The following is a 25160-nucleotide window of genomic DNA, read 5'->3' as shown; positions in this document are numbered from 1 at the left end:
CACCAGCAGCACGCCTGACTCTGCAATGCCCTCAGCTTGATGGAGTCCCTAAGCGCCCTGAATTGATGCCCTCAGTAATAAAATGAATGCAAAACAACAGAAGACATTTCCATATGTATATAAAATTTTTTGGGGTAGGCAGAGATGCTCCTCCTGCCACTCTGGCTTTGCATTGTAGCTTCAAGTGAGAGTAAATTACAGGTCTGAGCACTTTAATGCACCTTCGCAATGCAAGAGTCGACTGGCGTTTTGTGCTGAGTGCCGTCTAGACGCGAATGGCACCTAGGACTTGGCAGTGCACCTCTCCGTAAGAAGGGACGGAGCATCAGCTCATCTCTGATCCCGTTCTTGCAGGAGCTCTTAGCCCATGGCAGATGTTCCTCAGGTCCCTGCAGGAGAGCTCAACCAGCCCGTACCCTCTCAGATGTGCCGCAGGCCGTGGGGTGAAGGCACGCTGCCTGCTGTGGTTGAAGGCAAAAGCATCGCTACGCTGGAATAACATCTCCAGTGTTCAGGGCATCAGCTTGGTAGCGCTCAGCCACCCAAGTGAGCGGCGATTGCATTGAACGCAAAAGCTGGTCGAGGGCAAGAGTTGACCACGGTGAGATGGTGGCATCAGAGACACGAAAGGGACGGGCTGGAGCTCGGTAGATTGCTTTACAAGGGCAGGGATGAACAGGACCTTCTCTTCTAACAAACGGCAGCTTGTGGCGAGGCTCGCAGATGCCTTTGCTATCCTGTATCCCGTGCGGGGCTGGCACCGTCCTGACCTTCGTCCAGTTTGCTGGGGGAGGTTTAACCCGCTGGTGGATCGTACTGAGGGGGTGAAATATCTTCTTGGGGGTAAGGGAAAGAGCCTGAGAGGCCGGGGGGGGAAGAGGAGTGGTGCAGCACAGCTGTGCCTTTGGCTGCAATAAGAAAAAATTCCCCGTGGAAATAGCCGCGTCTGACTGTTTAAGGGGGATTTGTGTGTTTGAGGGGAGGACTGGAGCTGCAGCCGTCCCTGAGCAGTGGAAACGGGGAAGAAATCCAAACCGCCAGGCTGGGTCAGAGCAAAGCTTCACCCATCCAGGACTGGCCAGAAGAAGGTGCCAAGAGGACAGGGCATAACCCTGACTTTTTGCAGCCAGTGTCTCGGGGACTTTCCCATCAGGATGCTTCCTCCAGATCCCTCTGTGTAACAGCTACCAGCGGACCTGTCCTCCGTGAGCTTATCCAGTCCTCCTTTGAAGCCGTAGGTATTTCTGGCTCCCAGAACATCCCCTGACAATGAGTTCCACAATTTAATTACAAGGGGAAAGGAAATGGCTTTGGATAGATTTTTAAACCTGCTGCCTGATCCCTTTATTCCTGTGTTGTCAGAAATGGTGCCTGGAGAGGGATTGAGAAGGGGAAATGAGGGAGGAGGAAGAGAAGATCGGGCTTGAATTTGGGAATAAAGTATGGGGAGAGGGAGGAAAACTGCTAAACTAATACCAAAACTGGAGCCTTCCCAGGGATGGGGTGCCGTTGCGTGCCGTGAATGCACTAGCTTCATCCTCTCTGAGCAAATGAATGGGAGATTGAGTCGGTGCTGGTTTAATATTTGGGAGGTCAGGCTGGTGCAAAGTGAGAGTATGTTGGTGTAAACCCAGTGTAACTACAAGCATTTGGTAATCGAGAAGCGGGCGCCTCCAGCCTTGGTGTGGCTGGGCGTTTGGGCTGCTCACCTCGAGCCACGTGTGCAGCGGGAGGAATTGGGGTGCAAAGGATGGAGGGAGGAGGTGAGGACGTCTGGCTTTGCCTCTCCTAACCCATGGCAGGAGATGCCCCAAGCCTGGCATCGTTACCGCTGTTTTAAATCCAGCGGGATACCTGCCGGTACCTGCTTCAGCTGGCCCTGCAGAAACCCCGCTGGTACCCAGCGCTGCCAGGGCAGCGGTTACGGTACGAACAGTCCCTCCAGGTTTGTTTTACTTTATTATTTTTTTTTTCCCCATCTCCTAGTCCAGCGAATAGAAAATGGCTGTCTCCCTGGAGATGTGTTTGAAGCAGGACAATAAATAGCATCCCTGGGACTTCACAGCTTGCTCTTCCAGGTGCGCGTTCTTCTAACAAAAAAAGCGCATCTTGGATTTTCCATGTTGGCTCCCAGTGAGTAGGCGACTTCGTTCAGGATTTGCACTGTTTCAGGATGTCCCCAGCAAATACAGTTTCATACAGACATCTTCCTGTGTTTCATAGTGATTTCTTCTTTTGCCATTTGTAAATATTTCACCCGTTTTTAAATTATTTATTCATTAAGTGGCTTGGATGGGAGAAGGAATCATGCTTAAAATACATACGAAGACTTAAAACACTGCAGGTCTGAAAGGATGTGAAAAAATCATTTGAAAAATTATTTTTACACTGGAACGAGCTCTGCTGAAGTACTAGGAAGGGATGGGAGAGGAAGGGACGCGGCGTCATGCCAGACCTGACTCAGGCTGGGACATCGCTGGGGTTTGCAGGGAAGGGCTTGGGATTTGGAGGGTTAAATCCCCGCCCGGGGGTGCGGGCTGGGGGGGCCGGTGCCGAGGGGTCGCAGGGCACCGCGCTCCCCGGGTCCGGCAAACCTGGCACCTTCTTGGTCGTGTTGGTGCTGCTTCCAGCCGTGGGGTGTATCCAACCAATACAAAATAGGAATAACTGTTCTCCAGTTTATTAGTAACCTACAACTTCTGCATAGTAATTATTCAATTCAGGGGTGCAGGTCACTGAAATCGCATATTAAATCTGTCTCCCGTGCAGCAGCGTGTCCCTTGCCGTAGCAAACCGTAAACCTTTTCTTCGACTCCACTTGCCTCTAAGCAATGAAAAGTAAAGGTTAAAATGCCGCTCGTGAAGGGAGCGGTGGTTTTGTTTGTTTGTTTTCGCTGGAAGGAGTAACGCGTGGCAGTGATACGCACTTTTATAGTGCCTCTATTCCCGGATCTCAGAACGTCATCAGGCTGTTAATTAATTAAAGCCCGTCAACACCTTCGTGAGCAAAGGTGGTGGTTTTTATCGCTGATAGCCGAGTGCTTTGAGCTGTTGCGTGGTGCTTTATGGGGAAGGAAGGAAACCAGAATGCTTTAGGAATGGGGAGACAGAGACGAGCAGGGCTCGGAGGCCCTGGGGGGCAGGTGAACACCCTGCGGATGGGGAAACTGAGGCAGAGCAAGGGTGAGTGACCTATAGAAGGTCAGGGAGAGCTGGGAGTCAGATCTTGGAGCAGTGCCCCGTCCTCAAGAGATCTTTGCCCTCGGCTCCCGTTGCTGACGGTGCGATCCCAACCTCAGCACGACACTGCCATCCGTGGCCGAGCATCCCAGCACGGGGCAGCTCTGGGCTTTATCCACCCTTGCTCATTCCTTGGCGTTTGCAAAAGCTCTCGGTAAGGTGTTTTGGAAGGTTACCTTCAAAGGCAAAACACGTGCTTGAGAAAACTGAATAAAAGCTCCAAGAACCCAGGCTCTGGCCAGGAGCCAGGATAATGTTCCCTAATAATTTTCTGTAGCGCTCATCATCTTTGCTGTGTTCCCAGAGTCCAAGGTAGATGTTCGTTATCGCTCTCCTTTTCTGGCTGTGGACTGTTTGCACCTTCTCGAACCCGGCTGCCATCGGGGACAACAAAGCGTCTTTTAAATTAAGCCTCGGGTTTTCATAGTCTGGTACATCATCATGTCAAGCCTTGACGCTGCGCTAGGCAATGGATTTTAATGCTGCTGTCTGGTTTTCCTCCGCTGCCCAACCAAAGGGGCTTTAGGGCATTTTGGGGTTGCATCAGCCAGGCGGACGTGCAAGCCGAGCTGGGTGTGACAAGGGTGTTTTGGGGGTGGGCGGGGGGGGGGGGACGACACACACCACGTGTGATGCTGCTCCCCTGAAGCGGGCCACCGTCCCTCCCCAGAACCCTCAGGGGCGGTTTGGCAGAGGCAGGGCCTGCGAGGAAGTCACCCCTTTGGGGGATATCTTCTGTATCGGCCCCGTTGTGCCTTCTCACGCGCTCGGTGGTGATTTTGCAGCTTCCCCGCCGCTTGCGCAGCAGACGGGCTCAGCTCCGCGCCCCCGTCGGCAGCAGAACCAGCCTCCCCCATCGCTGCCGAGGCAGCTGGAGCCGCCGCTCCACCAGCCTGCGAACAAAAAGCTGCTTTTTGCCAGTGTTATTCTGGATTGTTGCAGCGTTTCTCGCTCTCCTGGGAAACTGGCGTTCGCAGAGCTGGTGACATCTGCGTTGCCGTTGAGTTCGGCTGCCAAGGCTGAGCCGCCTCCAGGTTTTGACCCGACTTGGTGCAATTTTGATGGGCAAAGACCCATCAGGAAAAAAAAAAAGGGCATCAGGAAGTTGCTGTGTGTGTTTTTGGAAAGCGTACAGCTGTTCGTGTTTCCATCTCTCAGCTAAGGCAGTGGGCTCCGGCTGGATCCTGCCTTCGCCTCCCGCCCGGCACGTGTGGGGCTCCTGTAAGTAGCGATGATGTTCCCAGTGAGTTACACCATGGTTAGGTGGTGGCCCGACCCTTTTGGTGGATGATTGAGGTCCTTCGATAAAGGGCAAGAGAAACATGAGGCTCTTGCCAATGTACGTAGCCCCTCTTCTCTGACTTCTGGATTTTCTTTTTTTGCCATGGCTGATTTTCTTGGAAGGTAATATACTGTCAACATCAGCTCTCCCCCTCCTGTCAGTACACTATATTTGGGGACAGCCTTCCTTTTCCCCTAGCGCAAGCATGGCCACAAAGCCAAGTTCATCAACCAAGTTCACAAAACCCGCTGCAGCACAGCCCTATCTCACTAAGAGCCTTTCCGGCTCTTGCGGCGCGTGAGGTTAATTAACTTTCACGGCAACGTGCCCGGGTATCGGCTGTGCCCGTGTGTCCCGTAGGGCTCCGACGGCTCCTGGTGAGATGCGTCCGTCAGTGCTGGTTTGCTGGATGGAGAGGCGGGAGCGGTGCAGTGGTCCCTGTCGGTGAGGACGAGCTCCTACCCCTGACGCAGCGTGGCGGATGGGAATCTGACTTGTAGCACCCATCGCTTTCCAGCCGAAGAAGTTCAGCTCTCGGCCGGTGCTGCTGGAGCATCGGGACGGACTCGGCGTGCAGCTGGCGGTGGCCGCGATGCTCCTGCAGCACAACGGTGGTCCCTGCGCGGAGCCGCTCATCGCCGCCGTGTTGGACCTGCCCTCTCAGCGCTTCCCGTCGCCGTTAGAACTGAGCCAGCGCTTGTCGTCTTTTCTTAATCAAGTCTAGCAGGTCTAATGACGCTGCGCGTAACGAGCTTTGAAAAGTAATTTTGTTGTGATGCGTGTTTGACAAACTCCAAAGTGCTTTTGCTCAACAAGTTTTTGCTGCTCCCATTGGCTGGGAGAAGCCCAAGTGCCCAAATCGATAAGGTTCTGCTTGGATAATTGAGATGGGAATTTGGTTCATTATGTGAAGTGGCTGCCGAAGTGGATAATTGCAGATCTCGAGGTGTTTGTTGTATTTGCTAGTTTAGATTGAAGAAAATTTAGGTGTAATTTCACAGGTGTGTAGGTACAAAATGACTTCTGTGGGGATACTGCGTGTGTATTGACGGAGTAACAAAGCTAAATAACTCATATATATTTCTTTGTGTGTTGGAAGAAATCAGATGAAAAGTAAAATTGCTGGGGGCTATTTAACAGCCAGGTGCTGCAGCCTGCCTGTTGGTTAGAGAGGTCCTGCGGCTTCTGGATGGTCCCTTCTTGGGACAGGGCATCCTTCCTCCCGCTTGGCTCGTAGCATTCCTTGAAAAGTCAGCCTATAATTGTGGTTTTATGGTCATTTAATGTGTTGGGCTAACCGCTCTATAAGGTGCCTTTCCGTTCTGCTGCAGTCCGCCGGTGACCGTGCCCGGGGCGAGGGCTGCTGCCCGGGAAGGAGCCGTTACGGTGCTGCTGTGACGCAGGAGACCTTACGGTGTGTTTTCCAAAGGTACTCCGAGGTCTTCAGCGTGGTGCTGTTTCAGCAGATTACTTATGTATTCATAAATTCACCTTTATTCAGTCACTGGGTTTTAAGTGTGATTCGATCCAGGGACCCGCTGAGCTCCTTTCCATTGGACCGGGGCACGAGTGTGCGATATAAATGTTAAATGATCTGAAATACCCGTGCTGACGAAGAGCATTCGTGTTGGGTCTTCTTGACGTGATTTGAGCTTTGTTTAAGTCAAGTTTCCTTGGGATGAGGACCTGGCCTCTCCCCTCTCCATGAAGAGCCCTGAATACTGGCTTTTCTCAGGGAATAACAAATACCAGCGGTTGCGTAACGCCCCCGATGCTTTATGCGCTATTTCTACAAATAATCCTTGTTTATAATTCACCCTTGGCAGAAAAAGACTTTAAATTATTAAGGCACTAAATATTTTGCAACGAAGGAGCAAGACATAAAGCTCTTGGCAGAAACAAATTGCTGGGGAGAGGTTGTTCTCTTCGGTGCATTCGGTACTGTAAAGTATTATCCGAAATAATGTGCGAGGGGACTGGGAATTCATCACTCGATCAAAAGATTTGCTCCTCTCTTAAAAAAGCAGCAGCTCGGTGCGTGCTTTCCATAATGCCTGTAAATAAGGGGCGTCCCCAAGGCACACGTGTGGGTCCCCAGAGCTGTCCCCGCTCGCCGTGGGGCTGAAGGTGGCCCGTTAGATGGTAGCCGGGAGGTCTCCGTCCTGCCCCCAGCTCCGCTCCCCCCACGTTCAAAGCCGTTTCCGCGTGCTCGGTGCTCCCCTGAGCCCAGGTTTTCAGGGAGCTTGGGCTGCTGCAGTCGGGACCGCTGCCACCGGCCCAACGCCTGGAGCTCCCGTGTCCGTTCTCCGGGAGTGCGAGGTGCCGGTGCCGGTTCACGGCGTAGGGGTGTTGTGCGCGTCCTGTGCCGGAACAGCCACCAGCCCGCTGGTAAACGGGAGGTGTTACACCGGGGTGAAATGGAGGATCCAATAATTAGCCATTTTGCCACCTGTTGCTTATTTATCCTCATATTACAACAGCTAGCGCTTGTCAGCTCCTGGAGTCGTGTAACCAGCCAGCCACGAGTGTGTGCGCGTGTGTGTATGTGCATACAGCCATTATACACAGTGACGTATATATGTCTTTAAGTAGTTACACCCATAACCTTCTGGCTCTCTTTTGGGGAGAGATTTTAAACCTGAACCATGGGGGTTCAAACCCCAGGCTGCTCCCAACATTGTTTTTTTTAAATCATCTCCGCATTTTAGAGCAAACGTCATCCTTACAGCGACGAAGTTTCCAACCCGGGGTAAGCAAAGGGAAGGCAGCCGTGCTGGCAGCGACGCGCGGGGTCTGGCTCGGCGTCGTGTCCCCAGCACACCGGTTACAACTTCTTTTCCCCCTTGCAGGAGACCTGTGCAACTGCAGCGCCGTGGGGAGCGCCAGCACGGCCGAATGCAACGGCACGACGGGGCAGTGCCCCTGCCTCGAAGGCTACGCGGGGCTGCGGTGTGAGAAATGCGCCGAGGGCTTCTACCTGGAGCAGAGGAGCCAGCGGTGCCGTCCCTGCGGCTGCAACCCCGCCGGCTCCAGCAGCGCCCAGTGCGACGAGTGAGTAAGGCGGTGTTTTGCTGAGCCTCGCGGGGAGGCCGTGTGCGTGGCGGTGGGGTTTGGGGATGTTTTAGGATTCGGGATGCAGATCAGGAAGAATGGATCCTGTCATCTGGTGCTAGTATTTAAAAAAAAAAAAAAAAGAGCAAAAAAAGCAAAAGCAGGAAGGAAGCGGGCCTTATAAAAATTCATGAAGCATATTCTTCCTCTCTTTCAAGCTGTGGATTATAAAAACATCCATAGCTGTGGCAAAAGCCCCGGCAGCCCACAAGGGAGTTAACTTGCATTTCTGAGTTGCGCAAAGCAGAACCTCTCCTCTAACGCCGTGCGCGTCCATTAGTCCCTGTCGGCCGGGACTGCCGTCACGCTTGAGCTCGGGAGGGGAGCGGAGGAGCTCCGGAGAGGTTTGTTTTCCAAAGGGATATTGGTTACACCAGGGGCAAGCTAAACTTTGTGCTCTGCCCTTGCCGAGCATCATGAAAGCAGCAGCGGCCCAGGGAAGTGTCGGCTGCTGCCTTGCCTGGCGTGTAACCCCGCCGCCTCCTCTCCTTTGCTGCATCAAGAAAGTTGCCGTAGCTGATGCTTTGAGCTCTTGTATAATGAATGTGTTCCTCTTCATTTCACCTTACCCACCCTCACGTTTTGCCTTTTAAAAGCCAGCATGCAATTATTCTTTTTTCCCAACTTCCGGTGATCTGTCAGTCATTCGAGATTCGTTGCTGAGTTGAGGCTTTCGCTTTATTCCTGCAAATAATGGTCTGAGCAGCAGCCAGACCCTTTGGGTCCCCTGCTCGTGCTCAGGGGGAAATGAGATGCAGGGTCTGTCTTTGGAGGAGACCCCCTCATCAAACCACCCTGCAGCAACGTCCAGCCTTCCTGCGCACCAGAAAGTTGGCAGCAAAGGCGTTCCCGGAGACCCCGACCCTTCCCCAGGGCCGTGCGAGGGAAGCGATCCCTGCGCGTGGTATCCTGCGCTGGGCTCCTGCGCTGGCATCAGCCTTGTTGTCTTTTAGGGTTTGGTCCCCGGCGTGTGCTGAACACCTGCGCTTCCCTGCCAAGGCTGGGGCTGAGTCAGAATCCAAATGTCCTGCAGGAACATGCTGTTTGGAATTATTTTATACATTATTTTTTTTCCAAACGCCCAAACTCTCTGTTTGCGTCCTTCCTTTTTGTTGCAATGCTGCATTTTTCTGCTTGCATAAGCTCTGAAAAATTAGAACTTTAGCCAACTGGAGTGTTGCTTTTGAGTGACCTTCTCACCAAACAAGGTGATTCTTGGGGGCGGAGTGTGTTGAGTTTTTCACCTGTGTTTTTAGTGGTGGTTTTGGGTATGGGAGGATGTGCCTGGAAGCATCAGGGTTTGCCACAGACTAGAAAACCTGAGTTTGGCCAGATCTACTGGAAAGGCAGACTGGGCAGAGAGGCAGATGGGACATATCTTATCTTTGAGGGCTGGGAGAGGAGGGAGGCACTGCTGAAGCAACTGGGTTAACTGGGAGGGAGCGTTCTTGCCGTGACTCTGAGTCACCGGGCAGTGGGCGAAGCACGGACATGGGTGACATCTCCCCGCGTCTCGCTGCGTGGAGTGAGCCAAGAAACGCCCTTGGGAACTAACGTCAGGTGAGATGCTCTGAGTTGCGAAGGAGAGTGAGGTGGAGTTTGCGCACGTAGCGAGCCATCACGCCCAACCCCAACGTGTATGGACCCAAAAATGGCAGAGGACCTCCCTAGCTTCTGCTCTTCAGCACCGTTTTGCAGCCTTGAGGGATGTGGGAGATGTGGATCCTCAGCGTAGGGCAAAATTTGAAGGAAGACTTGGGGAGGAGGACTGATGTCAACAGCGATCGCTCTGGGGGGGTTTGCTGCTCTCTTGCCTGCTCGGTGGGGTTTGCTGCAGACGGAGATGACCTCTGGGTGTTTAAAAAGAGGAAAATTAGGTCAGTTGTCTGTGTTGCAGGGCTGAGGGCATCAGTACGGCTGCGAGATGGGCAGCCTCATGCTTGGCGATGTGAATGGGAAAATGAAGTGGGATGCAAAATCCGTCGGGGCAAATGCACCCATCGTTTCTGCTGCGTTGAAGCGGGGTGGCTGTGGGAGGCAGAGGTACGGGCCCCACGCTTGTACTGCTTGGCTGTGGCTGGGGGAGGCATCTGGGCCGTGGGTACCGGGCTGCATCCCCGCGGTGGGGTCTGTCCCCCTGGGTGGGAGAGCCTCTTCTGCATTGTGCGAATCCAAGAATGAGATTTTTGGCTCTTGTGCTGGCAACGCTGGGGCTGGAGCTCTAGGTTTGATGCCCACCTGCCGCCGAGTCCCTGGAGAAGCGGTGTGTCCCCCCATCCCTCCAGGCAACCCCTGCTTGGGATGAGGCACGCAGGCGTTGCCCAACACCAGCAACCACCTTCTGTTCCATTCACATCAAAAATACTGCAAGCTGGCTTTTATTTATTTATATTTTAAAGCACCAGCCCAACTCTAACTTGCACAAGTTAATTCCTCCGTGCTGGCTTAAGAGAAAAGCGACGGCTGCTCAGATGAGTCTCCCAGTAAAACAGCAGCGTAATTTTGGACTCTGACCCTTTTGGACAACAGCTGATTTGAGAGGCAGACTGCCTGAAGGCTGAGCTCTCGGGGCACACAAAACATGCCTGATAGGTTTCAATCAGCTTGCCCTGGCTTTTGTAAAATTGCCTTTTAAAGCACCACCATATGATGATTATTAGTATTATTTCTAGGCGTGCTCTATGGCCGGCCAGATGGCACACCCAAGTATGCTGTTTATTAACTAGACCTCAAATGCAGACCATCAAATAAAAATAAAAAAAAAATCCCTTTCCCGAGGCAGACAGTTGATTTTGGGAGTGAACATTGACCTGACATGCTGTCGCTATGAATGGACTCCACGGCCGCTAATCAAAGGTCTGTTTTGGTGGCGTTTTAAATTTGATTATTTGGGGAGATCCGCACAGATCCCCCTCTGGGATGGCAGAGGATTTCCGTGCTTTGGTTTGGGTGATTTTTTGGGGGGTTTTTTGTTTGTTTGTTGTTGGGGTTTTTTTTGTTTTTTTTTTTTTTTTTTTTTTTGTTAGATGAAAAGCTGTGTGTAGCCGAAGCTGGAGCTTGCTGTGGGGCTGGATGCAATCCTGGCTGCGTGGAGAGGGCTGACACATCCTGGAGAGGGGGAATGTGTTGTCCCTGTTGCGGTAACGCCTAGAAACCTCAGATAAACCCACATTTCACTGGGCTGGATGCTGTGTCGATGCTTGCTAAAGATAGCTGTGGCCTGGAAGTGTTCATAGTCCATAGAGGAGGGGTGGAGAAAGAAGCTGAAGTTTCAAGGGCCGTGGTCAAGGTCATGGAGTAATGGAGAACGAGGACGGTGACTCACGTGGGTGCACGGGCTGAGCTGGAAGGGCTGTGCTCCCGTTGCAAAGCCCCGGGGACGGTGCGGGGTGGGCAGGGTGCCTGGTGGTGGCCCCAGCCCATGGTGACATGGCCCCAGCCAGGGGCTGTCCCCCCCAGCCGCACCTCTCACGGGTTTTTGGACACCTTGAGCTGAAAGCTGTGTTGTCCATCTGTCTGTCCTCTGAGGCAGCAAGAACCTGGTGGAGGAGGCAAAGGTGAAGGTGATGCTGCAGGAGAGGGTCACTGTGCCCAGGCTGGCCAGCCCGCATCTCCCAGGCTTGCACCCCTCTGTGTTTATTTTTCTTTTTTCTCTATGTGAGCAGAGTCCGGTGCCTGAACTCTCATCTCCCACTCCCTGCGGGTGGGCAAGGAGCCAAGCCAGAGGCAGCAAAGATGTTCTGGGGGGGCACAGTGGTCTCCATCTCCCCCAGCCAGGGCAGCGGTGGGAGCGCTGGAGCTTCTCGCAGTGTTTCTGCAGCGCCCGGCACAGCTCTGCCCTCCGTGTCCTGCCCTGCGGCTTCTCCCAAAATGCCACTCGTGTCCCCAGCTGACTCACGGCGTGGCAGCCCTCCTGGGCAAGGACATGGCGGGGCTCTGCCTGGGAAGAGCAGGGCGAGGGGAACGGGGTTTGGCTCGGGGGAAGCCTTTCCCTGCTGCAAAGCAGCAGTTGTGCTCCGACACGAGGAGCCGTACCGGCGCAGCTATTTAAATGCACGTGGAAATAATTTTCCTGTGTAAACCTGTCCTCTGGCTGATTTATTTAAAGGAGCAGGACTGCACGTGGGAAGAGCCCAGCCTGAAAGAGGCAGTGTGTGTGCTCCTGGTGAGCAGGAGATTTCAAATGACTCTGCATTTTTGTTATTATTTATTTATCTTTACCTTGCCAGCAGCACTGGCCATCCCCGCGCCGGGCTGCAAACACGGGTAAAACACTGGCCAAGGGTGGCCCACTGCGACCCAGCGGTCTGGGGCCCCGACAGCCCGTCTGCTGGGTGCCGGTGCGGGGCTTTCCTGCGCCCCAGTGCAGGCAGGGAGAGCTGGTATTGCCCCGATTTACCTCTTGCAAGGCATCTGTTCGAGGTTTTCCTAGCCCAGCATGTAGACCCCTGTGGCTTCACTCCAAAGCGTGGCCCCGCAGCCACAGGGACGGCACGTTTAGCCCACGAGCAACTGTCCCCGCGTGGGTGCTCTTGCACCCCGCAGTTTGGGATGCGAATGGAGGAGTAGAGAAGATGCTGTGAGACGCCGCTGCCCAGCGGAAGGGTTCAGCCCTCGATTCCCTGTTTCCCTGGGACGTTTTGTGTTTTAAAGCCACTTATCCTGGCCCCAGGGAAGACACGGTGATGCACCCTTCAACTTCTATTGCACCGTTACCGGTGCTCGTGAACACGAGGAGACCTGCGGCTGCCGTGGGCTGTGTAAGGATTGCTACAGGGTTTAGCTAAACCTGCGTTAACCATCTAAACTGGGTTAGGTTTTTCCAGTTCCCTTAAAAAGCTCTAAACTAAACACACGTAATATGCTATCATTGTCCCTAATGAAAAGAGATGAATGTTAAATTGGGGTCTGTGAATCAATTTCAGTTGCTTCCTCTGCCCGTGCCTCAGTTTCCCCACAAGCAGAAGGGCAGCGGGAAGCAGAGGCTCTGACGCTGGCTTTGGTTCATGTCCAGCGCTGAAACCCACTGCCCCAGCGTGCGGCACCGCTCCTTCGCTGGCGGAGCTGCCTTTCCTTACTGCTGGCTGGGGACACGGCTCTGCAGCGCCTGATCCTGGTTCACGCGCGGTTCGTGCCGCGGGCTCGGCATAAGTCACGTTAGAGAGAGCTCCCGTCGCTCATTTCCATTGAAAAAAACCAAAACCCAACCAACAACCAAAGTGTTAATTCAGAGATGTTTTGCCCCCTCAAGGGGATCTCATGCTTTGTGTGCGTATTAAAAAGAATTAAGGCTGAGCGTCCCTGAGAGCATTTATACACGGCTGTGCCCCGGAGCATGGATGCTGCGAGGGGGATGCTGTTAGCTGGGCAGTCTCCATCCCTCTGTGCCTTCTTTGTAGTGGGCTTCTCTTTGGAGAGGCTGATCTTGTGACCCTTACTCTCATGGATTTGCAAGAGCGATGCTGGTGAGAGTAAGGTCAGCAGCGCCGGACAATGTTCTTTGTTAAGGTCTTTGAATAAGGGCTGGGGTTTCTGAAGGAGCTTGGGGAGCTGGGCAGGGAGAGCCGCACGCTGGGTTCACGGGGTGGTGGGATGTGAAAAGCTGCAAAGAGACCTTGAGGGGGGGAAGCGATAAGGAATGTCAGTCCTGATGGCGTTGGGAAGCACCAGGTGGGTCGCAGAGTAGGTGCACCTTGAGTGTCATACGATAGGAAGCCATATGGGGCAGAATTTGGGTTCTGGTTTTTTGTTGGGTTTTTTTTTTTTTTTTGCTAGAAAATGCAGATCCATTGCAATTCAAGGTTTTTGTGGAGCTTCACCAGCCTGGGCAGAAAGGGTGCTTGTGGCAATGGTCTGAGATGAGAGAGACCTCGTGTTCCCAAGGCTTCCGCCCATCCCAACCACAGGAGGTTATTTGGGGGAAGGTGGTGGAGTTCTCATTTTACACAGAGAAAAATCTTCATTTTCTGTCTTTAGAGTGTCATCACACTTCTGAAATGTCTCTCCCCCGCGTGGGAAACTGAATTTCCATCCTACTGTATTTTAGCAGTCCAGTAAACCACATTGAGCACTGCTTGCCTCTGGAGATAACACCTTGGGAGCCCAACTCCTCAAGGACATTTTTTTCTTAAAAAAAACCAAACAAAAACCAAACAAACAGCCTCCCTTTTTCCCTATTTTTCAAGACTGCTCTCCTTTTATATATAGATTGCTGAGCACAAGTGGTGGCTCATTATCTCCCAGTATTGCCTTGTCAGCATCACTCCGCAGAGAACAGATTTTTTTTTTTTCCCCCGTAGCGGAAATTGTTACATGTGGACGTCATAAAAGCAGAAGAATACCCTGTTAGAGCATATTTTTCTGTGTGCTTTAATGATCTAAATCTCCTTCCTATTACAGACTCCTATAGCCTTTACATCCGATTAGCTCTCCTCCTCTCTTCCCCCACAAGCAGGTAGATATTGTACCTGCACCCGTTTTTATTCGGTTGCGGACAGGGATGGGAAATGAATGAGGGACTGGCCACAGCAGCAGGGAAAGGTGGATTGTTATAATCTTCCCTACAGTAATTGTGGCTTCTCAGAAATCCTGTTATTTTGTTGATTTTCCAGCAGGTTTTGCTATTCCGGTGTTGTCTGTTGCAGATTTGCTGCTCTGGTAAACATTGACTGCCCTTAAAAAAAATATTGGCTCAACTTTTTAAGCTCTTGTGGCTAAATTCTGATGTGGGGGAGGTGGTGCCCAGCCTGATTTCAGGCAGTGCTTGTCGGCCCTGCCTTTTTCTGCTGCCTGCGAGGAGGCATCTGTAGAGATCTGGGGGATGGAGGGACTACGTTGGGCAAAACCGAGTGTCCAGCGGGGACCAGCCCCGTCTGCCTGCCTTCCCCATCGACGTGTCCTCCTCTGCCTTGAGGTGGCCTGCCCTATCCCATATTGCCGTGATCTCCAGGGGATGCTCTGGGAAGGCGGGACCCACCGGTTGGGGTTGACATTTTCCGGTTAGGCTTTTTCTGCTTCTCCTCATGCCAAACCGTAGAGGACTCCATCCAGCCTTGCTCTCCAGCCATCGTGCTCTTCCCATTGCTTCCTCCCTCTCCGGCCGCCGAGGTCCCCATGAGCGGTGCCGGGAGGGCACCCGGAGGAGACGGCACAGCCCCGGGCTGGAGTTCCCTGGCTTTCCCAGCGCCACGGGGCATCCTTGGCGGGGGAGCCGGGGCGGCGGAGGCGGCGGTTGCCAGACAAGGTGGCCCTTTGACATGTACAGAACGGCCTTTCAGAGCTGTGAAGTGTCCCCGCTCTGTCGAGGGCTGCCATATAAACAGATGCCGTCCCTCGGCACAAAGCGAGGAATGCGGCGCACAATGGCCCAATGTTCGCTGCAATAAAGCCCCACTTCTTCTGCCCTCCACAAAGGCAGCTCTGAGCGGGGCGGCCGGCGTGGGGCTCGGCCGTGGTTGCAGTAACCCTTCCACCAAAGCCTTTTGGCTGCTGGTGACTTTGGTTGGAGCCGAGGGAGAGGGGAAGTGAAACCCAACATGGGGCTTTTTCCTGCTCTCTGCGTCCCCACGTGCTGGTATTCAAATTAATTGACCTAAAGTAAAATCAACACGTGGGTTACGAGGGTTCTCGGTGTGCTCAGGGTAAGTGTGAATAGCATTGGTTTTCCACGAAAGTGTCTCACAGCGTTTAGCTTTCAAATGTTAACTTTTCTACGTTGCTCAGAAAACTGTAAGAGATTTATCCCCTGGCTGCTGTCAGACATCACAGAAAATCAGCACAAAAGGAGCCGGGCTCGCTGGAGAAACGCACCATTTTTAGCGACATCTCTTCTGAATCCTCCTAATCTTGTGCAGCATCCTTTTGTCTTATTCCATCAAAGTGTGACAAAACCTTTTCATGAAGGTTGTTTTACACATGCTCCTAGTTCAGCAACGCATTTTTTCCTCCTTCATCCGGAGTGCTGTTAATTGTGTATGTTACAGGAACACGTCCGGGTCCTGCTGGGATGAGCGATGGGTATATCTGTAGCCAGGGGGTTACAAGGCAGTGGCTGGGAGGGCACGCGAAGCTGGAGATGCCGTGGGGTCGGGGAAGGGCTGGCAGGAACCCTGGCTTCCCGCTTTCCTTTTCCCTTGCCGGCTCTTTTGGGGATGGTCCTGGAGATGCTGCGGGGTGAGGGGTGGGTGCACGCTCTGTGCTGCAGAATGACGGCGGTAAACGTGTTTGGAAAAGTTTTCCTTCAAAGCCGGGGTTTGTGCAGCTCGTTCACGTGCTGTGCCCTGGTTAGAGACCCAAAATCTTGCCAGTCTCATGTGTTTTTGAAATAAAGGCACAAACGGTTGGCGCTGTACCGTTTTGGCTGGTTCTGACTTGGCCAGGCAGCCCGTGGGCTCTCCTGGCACTGGGCAGCCAGGTCATTCTGGCAGCTGGGAAAACATTCAAAATGAATTTCTCCCTTCCCTCCTCCTCGAGGAGGGGGCAGGGGGGGAAGAAAAAAAAAAAAGAAGAAAAAAAACCTTTTAGAGCTTGCTAAGGGGTTTTGGGTTTTCTGTTACACCGTTAAACCGTGCAGAGCGTGCCTCCAGACAGCCCTTAAGGCTGCGGTTCTCTGTCTTCCCATCCATCTTGTGTCCGTCGTGTCTCCGCTAACTTAAGGATGTTTCTGTGGAGGAGGACTGGAGACCCATTGCAGATGCAGCTGCGTATCTAAAATCACAGATATTTTAATGCTGGTTTATAATGCCTTTTTTTTTCCCCCTGGTGACGAGGCCTCGAGTTCCCGTGCTGTGCCGAGCGGCGCAGGGTTAGGGCATTGCCCGAGCTCCCAGGCGGAGCCTGTCCCATCCGTGTGTCCTTCCCCGGCCATCAGACCTGGCAGAACGTTTCCTGCGTGGATGCTCTGCAGCTTCGGGCCAGGCACGAGATGGGATTTTGGAGGCGTTCCCCTGTTCTTTGTGCTCTGCTCCTAGTTCTGACCCCGCTTGGAAGCGTCCTCTCTGCAATCCTCCTGCTTAACAGCACCCAGGCGAATGCGCAGAGGGGGTTCCTCTGTTGTATCCCTGTAACTTCTGTAGCCGTAAAGCTGCAGTCCCGTGTAAAATCCCACCACGGGGAAATGTTTTGTTGCCACCAGGGACATGAATCAGTTGGTGGGTGATGGGATTTCCTGCGTCCCATGCCCGTTCCCCTTGGCTGGCGTAGGAGGGGGCTGTAGGGGGTGGAAGTGAAATCAGGCTGGCTTTTTCAGACATATTTTGGGGTGCAGGCTGTTCCCTATTGCCCAATATTTTGCTTTTATTTACAACCCTTCCCCAGTGTCTGCTGGCATCCCGCCGGCCCGTGGGTGCCGTCCAGCCCCAGGCTATTGCCCTGCAGGCATCAGGACAGCAGCTCCTGAGGCACAACGTGAAGCCCAAGGGCTGAGGGCAGCTGGATGCACGAGCTCCTGCCTTGGGGGGGGTCCCCAACCCGGCACGTAGCCCTCACCCCCAGAGGGTCGGATCACTCGGCGTCGGATCCGAGCCTTGCATGTGGTCTGCCGCTATCCCGGCTGGCTAATCGCTGCCTGCTCCTTCTGCCAGGATCTCTTGTGCTGGTGATGTTTTTAATCATTAGGAAGCGTATATAAAGTTGATGGATGATGTGACGGTGATATACACGACCTACACGGTCTTTAAAGTGTATTTCTAAAAATCTAGTAGAAACCGAGGCTGGCCTGAGACTTTTGTTACTGGAAGTCTGTTTTTGTCCCAACACATCCTTCCATCAATTCTTTTGTGAGAGCTAAAAATTGGCTGCCTTTAGTGGAGTTAATAATCGTCTGAAATGGAGTTGAGCAATTGATGTTGCTGCATCAAAATGTTTCCCTCCTCCCTTCCCCCTCCTTCCCCCCCACTTTCCCCAAAAAAAGAAATTCCTGGCTTATACCCAAAATCCAGTTCAGTTCTCACTGTGCAAGTATTAAACTGTGGGTCTTTTCTTTCAAGTTTCTGGATTTTTATGGGCACAATCGGTCTGTTAACAGGACTTTTTTTTTTTTTTTTGTGGTTTCAATGCATTTATATCATTGACCTTTGCTTTAAAAAGTGTCTGACAGTCTTTACTGGACTGGAGCTATGAAAAGGAGTGTTGTAAGAGGGCTTTATTCTATGGAAGCAATGACCACAGGCAAAGCTTTATATTTGCTGAGTGATTTAATTCTTGCACATGCAGAACTTGGCTCTGTGCCATGTGTAACATGTTGAGAAAAGGTCTGCTGGAGAGGCATTAAAACCAAACTTTCCAAAACCATCTTTTTTTTTTTCTTCTTTTTTTCCCCCCCTCTTTTTTTTAAAAATAGCTTGCTTTCCTGTTATTTTTAAACTAACAAGTAAAATCAAGGGACGCTGTGCCAAAATGCTGCATTGAGCTCTAGCAGAGTCATTGGGGAAATAAACCTCCTTTAAAGAAACGGAGCGGGAGTCTGGATGGAAGGGTGCCAGCCGGGAGGAAGAGGAGGGTGTCAGGAGGATAAAGGCTTGATCGAGGGACAGCAGACAGTAAAACGGAGCACCCTGGACTCCAGGAGGAAGCCTGGGAGGGTGAAGATTATACAGCTGGGTCCTGTAAAGTCCTGCTCCTAGAAGCATCCCCAGAAGATGCATTTTCAGGCTAAAAATCCGATCCCCCCCAAATTAGTTGCTTTTCCCTGCTTGGCTCTGCCCATCCTCTGCCCGCTTACAGGAATATCTGTCTGGTAGCGGTCAGGAGCAAATAAAAACAAACTGCTTTTTGTTTGCTCTTATTTTAAACACTGTGACAACATTTGGATTAATGGTAGGTCTTGTGAAAAGCTCTTTAAAAGTCAAATGTACTGAGCTGCTTAACAGCATCCCTTTGAATTCTGCATCTGCCTGCTGCAATTCCAGATAATGGTCCGGAGAGCAAGGAAACATCGTATTTCTTTTTCCTTCTTGTAATCAGTCCGTTAAATATGCCTGAAATTTCATATTCTGAAACTATTTAATTGTGTAACCACTTGGGCTGAGTTCCGTATTTTGGTGTGCCTTTGAGTATTTCCTCTTCCTTTGGCAAGCAAACGAACAACAGAAATACTAAATTATGTTAATTTCTAACAGAAGCAATTGCAAAAACATTGCAATCTACTGCATTTTAATTAAAAACAACACATCGACAGTGCATCAAGCCATTTGGAGCCTCAGCCTCTATTAGTTTTAATCAACAGATTTTTCTAGGGGCTTTTAGAAGCAAATTGCGCATCGCTCGCTCTTCCCCAGGAGCAGCGAGGGAGAACAATAGATTATCTTTGTGCAGGCACACCGAACCCTGAAATCCTGAATTAAAAAAGTGTATGAATAGGGTGGAGGTTATATAGGGGGACAGCTAAGAGGAGGGTGCATCCAGCGCTGTGCAGGGGATGCTCTGTGGATGGTACCGGCCTCGTCCGCTGCTGCAGCACATAAATCCATGTCCTGGAGGAGAGCAAATCGTGTTTATTTGGGTTGCTGTCCTGGATTCCCGCTGCAGCACGCAGGGGTTGAGGTTTCCGGCAGGTCGCCCCAGGGCTATCGGAGATGTGGAGAGGCATTTCTGTGCTCTCTGGTCCTCGGCTCGGGCATTAGCGGTTCCCACGTGTGCAGGTGGGATGAGCCGCAGCCGGCAGTCGCTGCATTTTATCCATTCCTGTGATTTTGCCAGGAGCTGAGCCTAAATGCTGCTAGTATATAAAGTCGCTTATGAAAGCGATAGGTTTGAAGCCTCTGCGTGGAGAGACTGGCATGGAAAGCCAAAGGAATGAGGGTAACCCCTGCTTTTTATAGCCTCCTGGTATTTGCTCATGCCAGCTAACACTAACACGCTTGATTTTAACTGTGCAGAGCTCCAGGCTCCGTGCAGAGTCGGTGCCCAAGTCAACAGGCTCCTGTCTGGGGTTGGCTATGGTGGGCAGGGAAAACCCTCCCTTGTCTTCCCATGGCTCCTGCTGGGTCGGAGGAGTTGACCGGAGAGTGAGGGGCTTTGCCCGGGTGGCCGGGGGGATGTTGTGTGCGAGGGATAAGTAGGATCATGAAGGAGAGGTGGAGGGAGTGCAGGTCCGAGCGGGACACCTGAGCTGCTGCACCGGCTCTCGGGGGAGCTGGAAGGCAGGTGGTGAGCAGGGAAGTGTCTGCTCGCCCGAAAATCCGGGAGGTGCCATTCGGCGCTGATGCGGAGGGGAGGTGATCATCCATGTGGGTGCTCTTGTGTTGTTCAGGCGTAGTGATCACGGGTGTCCTGGTGTCCTGCAGGACCCGGGGCAGGCGCAGGTGCTTGATGAGGCTGGGGGCGGAGAGGGGCTGTCGGAGCATCTGCTGGGGCTGATGTGTGGGGATGGCTTTGGGCCAAGGCTTTCCAGAGTGGTGATGATTCCTGGTGCCCAGCTGGAAGTTGCTGTCAGGGCAACTGGTTTTGCAGACACACAGCCTTTCTTGAATTCCCCATCGCTTTTTGGAAATCGTTGCCCATGGGTTTCAGGGCCAGCAGGCGTTTCAGCGTAGAGTTCCCCGCTCTGTAAAGGGGATCCGAAACACTGGCCACAGGTTTGTACTTTGGACGCCTCCCAGCACATCCAGATTTCACCGTTTGTTTTTTTTTCTGTGCAGCTCTGGGAAATGCCAGTGTAAAGTCGGTGTCACGGACCTGAAGTGCGACCAGTGCAGTGATGGATACTACAGGTTTAACGAAACCACCTGCGAGCCGTGTCAGTGCAACAACCACTCCAAAACCTGCGACAGCTTAACAGGTAACTTCCCCTTGTGACTACGGTGGGTGCAGACTTCACCTGTCTCCTCTGTCTCTGGTTTTTGCCATTCTCAGTCAGCAGACCCCCACTCTGATCGTCTTCCTCTGCGTCTTTATGCCTTGAGTACCCAGAATCTTTACCTTAAAACCAAAATTAAGATGAGGGGCAAGGTTGGAGCTAGTCCTCTTCTCAAGGAAGTCAATAAAGGCTGCGTTATTTACCCCAGGCTGCAGTGCCTTTATTCTGCAGTCTCTATCGGGAAATCTGTGCTCTATTGTTCTTTGCACTTACACAAATACACAACACGGGCTTTTAAGGAGCTTTTGTTAAATGCTGTTTACCTGGAAACATATACTGTACTGGCACTGACGTAAGGTGACTGTTATTGCCACAGATAACATGATTAGTGCTGGAAAAAACTGGCAGCACCTAATTAGTATTGTGCACTTTTTATAAATTTGCCTTGTTCATTTTCCTTGATCATTTCTTTGACTATCTGTCACTCATACAGATGTTAATGCAGTGCAAGTGTTGAAGCACCTGGGCTTGAATAGCTTATGGGAGGGCAAAACTAATTGGTTTCCCATCTCCACTGGAAGGAGAGATCCCGGAGGAGCAATGTTATGTGACTGCCTGCGCAATCCCCGCTTTAGCAACAAAACTCACACTTCAAAGTCCAAATTCTCATCAAAACTTCCAGGCTGAAATGAAATTCTGTAATATTTAGAAAGGAGCAATAATTTCAAAAATGTTGCAGGGTTTTTGCATAGCTGGCAGAGAGGTAGAACTCATCTAATATGGTGTTTCTGGGCAATTTCTGCACCAGTGTCTGTTCCCTGGTGTCCCATGTGTTTGCAGCAGGGGAGCGGGCGGCCGCAGTGCTGACGGTGCCCAGCCAATGGCCGGATCCTGCTCGGCAGAGAGGGTGTTTCTGTGGGTGGCCGGCGCAGTGGCAGGCACCAGATCTGCACGCCCTGAGGATGAATTACTGCGTTCGTTCCTATACTGAACTTTGCGTATGTCCTACTAATATTAAAGGGTATAAGATTGTACCTAAAGCTGTGCGCGCGTCAGCTGCGTTACTGATTTGGAGCTGGCTGTGTGAGTTTTGTGAAGGAGGAAGATAATCTGCTCTTTCCTCTTCTCCCTCAATGTTCCCCCAGCTCTTGATTTGAAAAAACCAACCCAAAACCCAGCGCAGACCTCGCCTCCGGGATGGGGCTGTTCAGGCAGCGCTTCTGCTGGGGCTGTGCGGCGCTGGCCACGGCACTGCAAAGAAAGACCCTCTTTTTGGTTAATGATCTATTGTTGATTTGACAAAAATCCCTTTTTTAAAAATTTTCCTCCATCTGCTTTCTTTGCTGCCGGGAGTGGGGGAACCCAACAAAACCAGAACAGAGAACAGTCGATTAAAAATTAGATCCGACATCTAATAAGTAACGCAGTGCACTCAGCCTGCTCTAGAGACTGCACTTTGTGTGACCTCCCCAGCTTTACATCAACTGTGTGTAGTCTTTGTCAAATTTTCAAGGTTTCTTTTGCATTAATGCTGTACTTCGGGCTCCCTCTGCCGGCTTTGCAACCGTCTCCACTCGGCATCGCTCTGGCTAGGAGGAATATTTGAAATTACTGGGCTGGAAATTGGGCAGCCAGAGCTCCCCAGGCGACAGCGCTTCCTTTGACACGACCCTCGTGCCCCATGTTGTGTCTGTGCAATGAGTTTGGTTGCTTCTTCCCAGTTGGGGAACTGTGAGGTCTGATCCTTCCTGAGGGCATTGTCAGGATGGGAAGTGCTATTAATTATTAAGGTTTTCCACAGCGATACCTGATTGCAAGCCCATGCGTGCTTTGCATGGCTGAGCAACTTGCTGACTCATTGGAAATGCAGCCATTTTGCAGGGTCGGTGTAGATAAATGTGAGTAATTTCCGCCGATGGGAAAGACATTGGTCCTAAAGTGACCAAGACTGGTCAGAAAATGCAGGTGTGATTCCAGATTTATACCGCCGTTACCACCTGCAGAGCACGGTTCAAGGCACCCTTAGTGCTGATCGGGCAAATTGACCTTCCGTGAGCCGCTCTGTCCTAGGCATCCCGCTGAAGCGGCTCTTTGGGGTTTGCAACTGGAGAAACCGAGCCCAGCAGATAACTTTTCCCTCTAACCCTCACATCTCTCCCACAAAAACCACCGGCTTGTGTCTGACAAGCTGTTGGGTGCAGAGCAAACAGCGTGTGGGAGCTGACGCCGTGCAAGTGTCCTTAGTCATCGGGGCGCTGCCAGCCCCACCGCGGGTGGTGGCGGGGGGGGGAATCAGGCGCTTCCCAAAAGCGGCAGCTGCCAGGGTTTGCTTCCTGCCCTTGGTGCGATGGTCGGCTGCAAGGACACGCCGGGCTTACTCAGAGATGCTCGGCTGCAGAGTCATTGCTGTGGAAAGAGAAAAGTAGGAGCTGTGCAGCGTGTTGGGCTTGCAAGGGAGCCAAACCGTTCCGATATTAATAAGAAAATCTGCTGTGGTTTTTTTAACAGTCAGCATTAACCTAATTCAGGATTTTTGCGTGTGGTTAATGTTGATATGAGACTTTTCCATGCCCCCGCAGCACTGCTAGATTAGCTCAGTGAATCTCCTGTCTGTGCTTATATATGCAGCGAATAAACTGCCGTGTGCCGCCCTGGTTTGTTAGAAGGTGGCTGTTGCCTTTGCAGAGTCTCGTACATGGGATTTAATCGAATGAGCTTCCCTCAGGTCACTGCCACCTCGACGAGGAGCCTGCTGAATTACAGGATGTTCCTGTTGATGGATGGGCTTTTGATAGAGGCAGCGTTTTTATAACTATGGAGATTTTTCTTTCTCCAGTCACCACAGTATCAAAATGCGATTTAGAGGGCCATTAGGACACAGCCTCTGCTAAGACACAGCACGTTGATTTTCTGATTCAGAGGCTCCCCCAGGAAGGGGAGGTGGCTCACGTGAACCCCCCAGTTCTCCTCTGTTTCTCCAGGAAGGTCAGGAATTGCTGCTGCCTTGTGCCGGTGAGGGGGATGGAGGAGCTGGAGCCACCCTGGTGGGATGGAGCCATCTGTCCCCAAAGCAGGGTGGTGGCACTTCCTTACCCCTGACCACCAGGTCTGTGGAGCAGGAATAGGTTGGACACAAAAAAAGGCAAAGGCGTAAACTGTGGGAGCGGGGGATTTGAAGCATCAAGATCCCGTCTCTCTGGCACAAAGGCAAACTGAAACTCCTTTCCTTGAGGACCATTTAACATCGATAGCGTGTCTTTACCTGCACTGACCTTTTCAGGTGATGAACTGTGGGCCTCTGGGGCTACCTACTGTTTCACATGATATGTGTGTGCGTGTGGAGGGGGGGATGACCATCAGAAGGTCATAAGAGGCTGGGATCGTGTTTTGGCCAGAGGGCATCCAAAATCACCTGTGAGCTCTGATAATTGAGGGTGTTCCATGCGGATTCTTGCTCCAAATGTTCTGCTCCAGTTCCTGCTGCCAGACGGTTGCTTGTGCTCCTGTCCCTTCCCCAGGCATCTGCCTGCGCTGCCAGGAGAACACCAAGGGAAACCACTGCGAGCTCTGCAAGGAGGGTTTCTACAGAAGCACCCATCCTGCCCATGCCTGCCATCGCTGCCCGTGCTCCACCGTAGCTTCGACCGGCACCTGCCGAATACGTAAGGCTTTCGTTTTGGTCTAATTCCTCAGATAACGAATGTAGCTCTTTTCGATTAAATTGCCGCTCAGAGGGCATCAGCCTAGCGAGGTGTTTTATCGCCCATGAATCTCCCGTCTGTGGGAACAGGGGCACCTTGCTGGAAGCAGCGCCTGCCACGACGCGTCCCTGGTGCTTGTGTTGCCTCTTGTGAAAGCGGCTGTGCAGCGGAGGGCTTTAGAAATGCTTCCCTACAGGCTGCAGCCTGCTCTGAAGGACCTGCAGAGTCTTGCAGAGAGAAACTGTGGGGCTTGTGGCAGGCAGGAGGGGCACAGGAGATGGCCAGCAGTACCACACAGCCGTCCGTACCTCTGTGAGCCCTCTTCTGAGCATCTCCATAGACTCCAAACAGAGATTCCCCTGTGTTCCTGCTCTATTTTCTTGTAACCGAGAGAAGAAATCATAGCTGTAATAAACATATGTAAGATTTTTTTTTTTTTTTTAATATTTCCTTAATCAGTTTTCAGTGAAGCCACCTCTGGCTTTATGTAGGCCAAAAAGTTCCTGCAGAACTATCCCCAATATAGTTCTAGCTGTTTTCTGAAATTGGCTGTTTGAGATGGAAGTGTTCAGGAGTAATAATCTGTTTGCTTAGCAACGTGCCGAGCATGTTCTATGATGCTGGTACGAGGCCTCAGAAATGCCTAAAGCTTTTCTTCCCCTAGAAACAGAAACTGCTGCAGTTCAAAAGTTATATTTTTCAGTTTAAAATGGCACATACCTGATTTGCTTTCTGTATTCTTCAGAGCCTGGTGAAACTGTCCCAACGTGTGACAAATGCAAAACTGGGTACACTGGCCGGAACTGCAACCAGTGCGACAACGGCTACTACAACTCCGACAGCATCTGCGTAAGATGTAAATGCAACGGGAACGTGGACCCAGCGCAGTCACCCAGCGTGTGCAAGCCGGAGAGCGGGGAGTGCATTGGCTGCCTGTACCACACCGCGGGGTTTCATTGCGAGGAGTGTGAGGACGGCTATGTCCGAGACCCCGAGGGGACCAACTGCACCAGGAAAGGTAAAACGCGCT

The 25160-nt window shown here is 52.0% G+C and overlaps 1 protein-coding gene across 1 annotated transcript in view; it reads left to right on the top strand.

Annotated features, from left to right (window-relative positions):
• MEGF9 (multiple EGF like domains 9) overlaps positions 1-25160 on the top strand; it is a 54797-nt gene that overhangs the window by 20622 nt on the left and 9015 nt on the right. The window contains exons 2-5 of the mRNA XM_054849088.1: positions 7372-7573; positions 20272-20411; positions 23948-24091; positions 24876-25148. Coding sequence (XP_054705063.1) covers positions 7372-7573; positions 20272-20411; positions 23948-24091; positions 24876-25148 — 759 coding nt within the window. The remainder of the gene's footprint in view (positions 1-7371; positions 7574-20271; positions 20412-23947; positions 24092-24875; positions 25149-25160) is intronic.

The sequence above is a fragment of the Grus americana genome, chromosome 20 (assembly GCF_028858705.1).
Source record: "Grus americana isolate bGruAme1 chromosome 20, bGruAme1.mat, whole genome shotgun sequence".
Classification (NCBI taxonomy): Eukaryota; Metazoa; Chordata; class Aves; order Gruiformes; family Gruidae; genus Grus; species Grus americana.
Note: the sequence above shows the minus strand (reverse complement) of the source record. Positions and strands in the feature narration are given on the sequence as shown.